The sequence below is a fragment of the Limulus polyphemus genome, unplaced genomic scaffold, assembly GCF_000517525.1.
Source record: "Limulus polyphemus unplaced genomic scaffold, Limulus_polyphemus-2.1.2 Scaffold2908, whole genome shotgun sequence".
NCBI classification, from domain to species: Eukaryota; Metazoa; Arthropoda; class Merostomata; order Xiphosura; family Limulidae; genus Limulus; species Limulus polyphemus.
This window is the reverse complement of record NW_013668518.1, coordinates 50,179-56,814: the sequence shown is the minus strand read 5'-3', so window position 1 is coordinate 56,814 and position 6,636 is coordinate 50,179. Positions and strand designations below refer to the sequence as shown.

The following is a 6,636-nucleotide window of genomic DNA, read 5'->3' as shown; positions in this document are numbered from 1 at the left end:
CTGACGCAACAATACTAACGTAATAGATAGGAAAGTATAACGTACTAGCTTTACTTTTTGTTATACTTTTAGATATAATTATATAGTATGGATATATATATATATATCAGAATGTAGAATCATTTTCATCATTTCTATATTTTAAGAAGAGTCATATAAAAGATATATTTTATGTTATGAGTTTTAAACTTTATAATGTCAAAGTATATCTGAAACAATCTAGAGAAATTTCAAGAAACAAGAGTGCACGTAAAACTTGTCATAATTTAACACACATATAAAGTATTGAAAATATAAGTAAGCCTGATTAACAATTTGTAATAACTTTCGAAATGCTACTAAGTCATGATACCGTACACTTCTGTAAGGGGGCAGGTCATTTTAAGTGTTGCTTGGAGACCGTGACCTTCCTAGTATAAACAAAATGAATACTAAATATTAAAAAAGTTTATTGCGTTTCAATCTTTTGACACCAGATTACTAGGTTAATTAGAAATATAATCACAGTTAAGAGGATGACTTATCGACTAGGCTATGGTTTAGTGAAATGAAAATCTATCAGTTGTTCTAAAGTAACACCACAAGTAGACCTGCTGTACAACTGTAGTTATAAATGAACAAGTTTCTTTTTATTTTACCACTACTAATTCATGCTGGGTTATGGTTTTACTTTTAACATCCAACTCGTAGGTGCATTATCCACTAGTTTTTACTTCTACTTCTAGCTGTTTATGTTCTAGCTAGTAACAGTCAGAAGATATGCTATAAATATTGGTCTACTAATTTTTGTAGCTGGGTGCCATTGATTTTTAATTAACATCACTTAAAAGAAAACAAATTAAGTAGAGCCTATTAGAATAATTAGAAATGTCAGGACTCAATCGCCTACAGCTTCCATTTTTGCCAGGATTTTCATTTAAAGAACCAAATGTAAGTAATAGTTCTCTTTTGATACTGTGATACATTATTGGGAAAGTGATGAGTTGTACATATAAACAATTTAACCCACCATTAGAATTTAAACTTTTAAGCTTTCCTTTCATGCATTAGTACTCCAAAACTGTAATAATATAAAAACATTATAATAAAGTGCATCTGTGTATGAAACTTATCAAAAATATCATTATTGGTAGTTTGCAAAAAATAACTTTAATGGATAAATTATTTTCATTGTTTTATTATGCTTGTGCCAGTTTGTATTTTCATGGGAAGAACTTTGATGTAAACAAGCTTCATTATTTTCACATCATTTACAAACCCATACATGTACAACATCTCTGAGAACACATTTCAATAACAAAGGCACAGATGTTCATAGAAATGCTTTATTAGTTTTTAACTGATGTGTCTACAAATGTATTGCATGAATTTCCATTTTTACTTGTATCTCTCAGAAGAATTGACATAATATGCTAAAACTTAGTGACTTACATGCTTTTATAATTGTGGAATAGGAGAACTTCACATTGCAAAATCCTATAATTCAACCATTCCACAATGATCGTTTCAGGCACTGTTTGCACTCAAATATCAACACATTTCAACTTAATTACAAAAAAAAGGGGCCAGGACTTTTTACCTGTGTAGTCACTTGCCAAAGTAAATGCCAGGAGCCAGATGGTTGAATATATAAATTGTTACAATAGATTTTGAACAACCATCCCATAATTGTAACAAAAGTCATATTTCATCAATTAATATTACACTACTTGTGATAATTAGTATGAAACTTTAATAATATTTTTATTTACCCCTTCTCAATTGATAATGAGTAATTACAACTGTAATAAATACAAACGTTTAGTGTATTTTGAAATGGATAAAAAGAACTAACCTATTGTTCAGTGACCAGTTATGTATTATACTTTAATAGGAGACTAAATTCAACTGTCCTCAGACACTGACCTACAAAAGTGGATGTGCCATTCCAGTTCCTAATCATGTGATGTCTCCTCTTGAACATTTACAACTTGAAAGTCAGCTGGGAGAAGGAAAAGTTCCTTACTTAACATATGGAAAGCAAAAAAAAGATCCTTCAAACTGTCAGCCATCTACTTTACCAAATTATGTTATATATGATAAGAAAGTAAGGCAGTCATGAATATTAATTTCTACAGAAGCAAAATAATCAAACCAAATTATATTGTTGTATAACATGGGCCAAAACACTTTAGGTCATTATTTTCCTGCATATTTAACCAGTAGTATAGTGCTAAATTTTATTGTGCCAAAATTAGTTAGACGTGTGACATCACCGTGAAGGTAAAGATCTCAAAGGCTAATTTAAATTCTTTTAGTTCATATTAAATAGAAAAAAGTATATTCAACACTAATTATTTGAGACTGCTTAAGTTAGAGCCAAATTGAATACTTATATAATAGTGAGAGAAGATATGCAACTCAACTACCTTTAAATTAAGCAACAAGGCAAAAAAACAACTGTGTACCAAATAAAAGTCACTAACATTAAAACAAGTTTTAAAATTGCATATCTTATTAATTTACTATCTTTCTAACTGCACCATAATATTAACAACCTTGATTTTTATAATATGCCTTCCATACCTCATATCCTGCCAACACAAATAGCTAAAAAAGTGACCTTTGGTTAAGTGTTAGGTTATGAAAGACACATAATTTCAGGTGTAAATTTCATAATTTTTTTTACATACATATTTTCAAGTGTCAGAACTCTGCTTCAATTTCAGGTGCTGAAGCAATGATCTGGTATGCTCAGGCAGCACTACATCCATGTATTTAACTTTCATTTCATATCTAAGGATTAACAAGGGCCATTTACACCCTTCTTCTAGGCTATCCCATTTCCTATTACCACTCTACTCTAAATGATATAAAGAAACCCATTTTTATAATCCAACCCTGATCTCTGGAATACTCTTTCAATCTTCTTGAAAACTCCTTTAATGTTGAAACCTCTATCACACCTGAAGTCAGTTAACTGCTTAACTCAAGCTGAATGTAAGTTTCCATATTTTAAACTCATGTCCTGTAGTCTTACTGCAAATGTTTTGGAAACTCCATCTGAATATATGACTTACAAAACTCTAACAAGCTAAAAGCTACAACTATGCCCCCCTGAGCACTTATGCTCACCAGTGAAAATGTGTCAAGGGATTTCAACCTATCTCTATATAACACTTCCAATCCTGGAATTATCCTAGTAACTGTCCTCTGAACCCTCTCCAACAACTCAATATTCTTTCTTAAATAAGTGACCAAAACTTAGTAGAGTGAACAAGCTGATTACTTTCTAAAACTTGTACTCAATATTTCTGCATATACAACCAAAAATCCTGTTTGCCTTATTATTAGTTAATTTACATTTTCTTTAGAGTCTTTGTAATAGTTATACCTCGATCTTTTTCTTTTATTTTTCAACTTCACTTAAAGCTTTCTCTTCAAGGCTAGAAGAATGATTACTGTTGAGATAACCAATATGCATAACCTTACTTTTATTAAGTAAAAAGTCCAGGTGTTAAAAATGTTAACATTTTTAATAAATTTAAAATACTCATTAATTTAATATCATCTGCAAATTTAACCAATTTACTGGTTTTTCTGTATCAATATCATTAATGAAAATGAGAAAAAGCAATGGAACATAGAACCAAGCTCCAAACCTTGAGTTACACCATTTTTAACATTAGTCCAGTATGATTTTGTCCAAGTTATAACAACCTTCAGCCTTCTATCACCCAACCAACTCTAAATCCATTTAACTTTTTAAGAAACCTCTAGTGTGGCACCTTTTGAAAAGCTTTTTGAAGGTGTAAGTACAGCAAACATACTGCAATACCAATATTCAGATTAAATCTAAAGTAGAAAATTTGTAAGCATTGATCTTCCCTTTTCAAATTCATAACAACCTGTTATAATAAGAAATTTGTCTATGTTCTCTTGTAAAGGTTTTTTAATTATTGATTAGTAATATTTTAACCACTGAAGTAAGACTAACTGGGTAATAATTATTTGGACATTGTCTAGTTCTATCCTTAAAAATCAATGTGGTATTGGCTAATCTCCAATCTTCTGTTCCTTTATCACCTTTCAATGGATTTATTAGAAATTAAGGTTTAATATGTACATACCTGCTTTTTCCTTCAGTTTTTCAATTTCAAATATTACCAACAGTACTTTCCTTCTAACTTAATTTGGTAATATCATATAAAGCATCACTGTGAGATACACTTGTGAAATCCACCCTAATTCTTCCATAGTAGAAATTTATTTGAAAAATGCACTTAGATGATCAACCATCTTATAATTACCAATATAAAATCTCCTATCTTCATTTCATAAAGGCCCAACTCTTATTCTAATATTCTATTTCCTTTTAACCTACTTTAAAAAGTATCTAAATTTAAATAAGTTTTAATTAGTTAATAGAAAGAAGGTTATTAAACAGAAATATTTTTGTAGTCTTTGTTGTTAGTGTATATATATATTTCAAAACATGAATATATATTTATATATTTGTATATCTATGTGTGTGCGTGTTATGTATTTCTTTTTACAAAATATTTATATCTGACCCATTCTCTTGTTTTTTCTCTTATTGAGTTACTATGTAACAGATTTTAGTTGTCATATTTCATACTGGAAAATTTCCATTTATTTTTATCTGTTAGCTGAAAGAGTGATTAAAAGAGAAAAAATGAATCTGTAGTAAAATCAGAATTTTTGGTCAAAAACTATATGACACATTTTTTATATTTTTCACTCAAAAATTCTAGGTTCTTAAGTTTGATGCCTACTTCAAAGAGAACATTCAGAACTCAGTGCTAGAAAAATGTAGAATCCGTCATGTGCACATCTATTATTACCTTATAGATGACACCATAAGCATATCAGAACCTGTAATGGAAAATAGTGGAATCCCTCAGGTATTCAGTACTAAAGTATATTACAAAAATGTTTGTAGTTAACAGGTTTCTGTTAGTAAATTGTCTATTTTTTGCCAAAACAACAACACAAAGAAGAAGAAAGTGGGACTTTGAATCAATCTCTACATCTGAAATAATCATTTGTATTAATTATTTAACTTGTGTTTTTCATGTAAGTAGTTCACTGATACATAATAACAGTTATGTATTCATATATTGCTTTTGGAAGGTAACAAACTGAGATATACAAACTATAAACTTCATAATAAAACTATGAAATTATGGAAAAAAATCATATTTTAAATTAGTTTTAGATATTATTGAAATTTGAACTAAAAGGATACAACGTATTAAGGTCAATTCAAAAATCAATTACTAAACAACAAACAAGCAGATGACTGATAATTTTTTCAAGCAGGATAACGTATAGTAAAATTTGTTTCAACTTCTAAATATAAACAAATTTTAAAACACATAAATTAAACATACCAGGTTAAAATACTTTTAATATATCTTACATACTTTTCAGCAGTTGATGGTTGATGAAACCTGGGTATATATTTTAAAAGGATTTTAAGCTAATATGTCATTAATTATGTGATTTAATCATTAAAAAAAGCTACTAATTTCCACTTAACACAAATGTTTCTGTTAATTTTCATGTACATTAGGTAATCAGAAAAAGCTTAAAGTAATCAAAATTATCAGCATAATCTTCATGCAGTCTACGTTTTTTTTAATAACTTTACAACTGGTAGGTAGGAAAATTGTTCTATGACAGCTCTGTATAAATATCTCTAAATCTTTCTTATATTTGTTTAGCAATCGGGCTTCCATAACCTGTTTCTTCAAACCATAAAGATTGTAAACTTGTTGTATAAATTGTCTTGATTATTGTGGTTATACAAGAATATATTTCAGTTGAAAGTAGTTTTTAAAATTATGTTTACATCAAAAATGAAAAGTTTTATCATACTTTATCTTAAAATACTAAATGTTTTTTCTTTTCATTTTATTATTTGGGAAAAAAAGCCTTCCAGGAACTCTTTTAAGAATACAGTCCACACACACATAAATGTTACTTATAGTTTTTAAACAAATATTTAGAATCAAATTTTCATGTTCTTTGCTTTCACTAAAGGAATATTTATCTCTCTTTTTATTTTAACAGGGTAAACTAGTGACTCGTCAGAAACTTCCCAAAAATTGTGAAGGTGAATTTTTCTTTTGGAAAGATCTAAACATAGGAACAGACATCATTATCTATGGGAGAACATATCATATTGTTGACTGTGATAACTGGAGTCGTGAGTATCTAGTAAGCCAAGGTATTTATGTCCCTCCTTCCAAACAATTACCTGCTGACCCTTATTTAAAAAAAAGGCAAAAAGTTCTTAAACATCATAATTTTACTACTTCTTCAACTGAGGACAAGTTATGGAAGCTGTTAAACCTTGATCGTCAAGTTCTACGTTTTTACTGTGTTTGGGAGAATCGAGACAAAATGTTTGGTGAGCTCAGATCTTTCATACTGCAGGTAAATATCCATAAACACTGGTTTTATTATTAAAGTATGTTCCTATTTCTTGAAAGTTAGAAAGATTAAGTTTCAACTGTTTTAGTCATTAAGTTTTTAATTATGTTATATATAATATAATAATGTTGCGTCAGCGAGTCACATGACTACTATGACGCAACGTTTCTAGAACTATCATGTACTTTGGCGAATGTT

At 29.1% G+C, this 6,636-nt stretch overlaps 1 protein-coding gene across 5 annotated transcripts in view; it reads left to right on the top strand.

Moving 5' to 3' along the window:
* The first annotated feature begins 370 nt into the window (after nucleotides 1-370).
* LOC106468188 (EF-hand domain-containing protein 1-like) overlaps nucleotides 371-6,636 on the top strand; it is a 33,829-nt gene continuing 27,563 nt past the window's right edge. For all 5 annotated transcript variants that reach the window (XM_022396505.1, XM_022396503.1, XM_022396504.1 and 2 more), the window contains exons 1-4: nucleotides 371-930; nucleotides 1,874-2,086; nucleotides 4,755-4,904; nucleotides 6,076-6,441. In XM_022396505.1, the coding sequence (XP_022252213.1) occupies nucleotides 868-930; nucleotides 1,874-2,086; nucleotides 4,755-4,904; nucleotides 6,076-6,441 (792 nt within the window). In that variant the 5' untranslated portion in view covers nucleotides 371-867. The remainder of the gene's footprint in view (nucleotides 931-1,873; nucleotides 2,087-4,754; nucleotides 4,905-6,075; nucleotides 6,442-6,636) is intronic.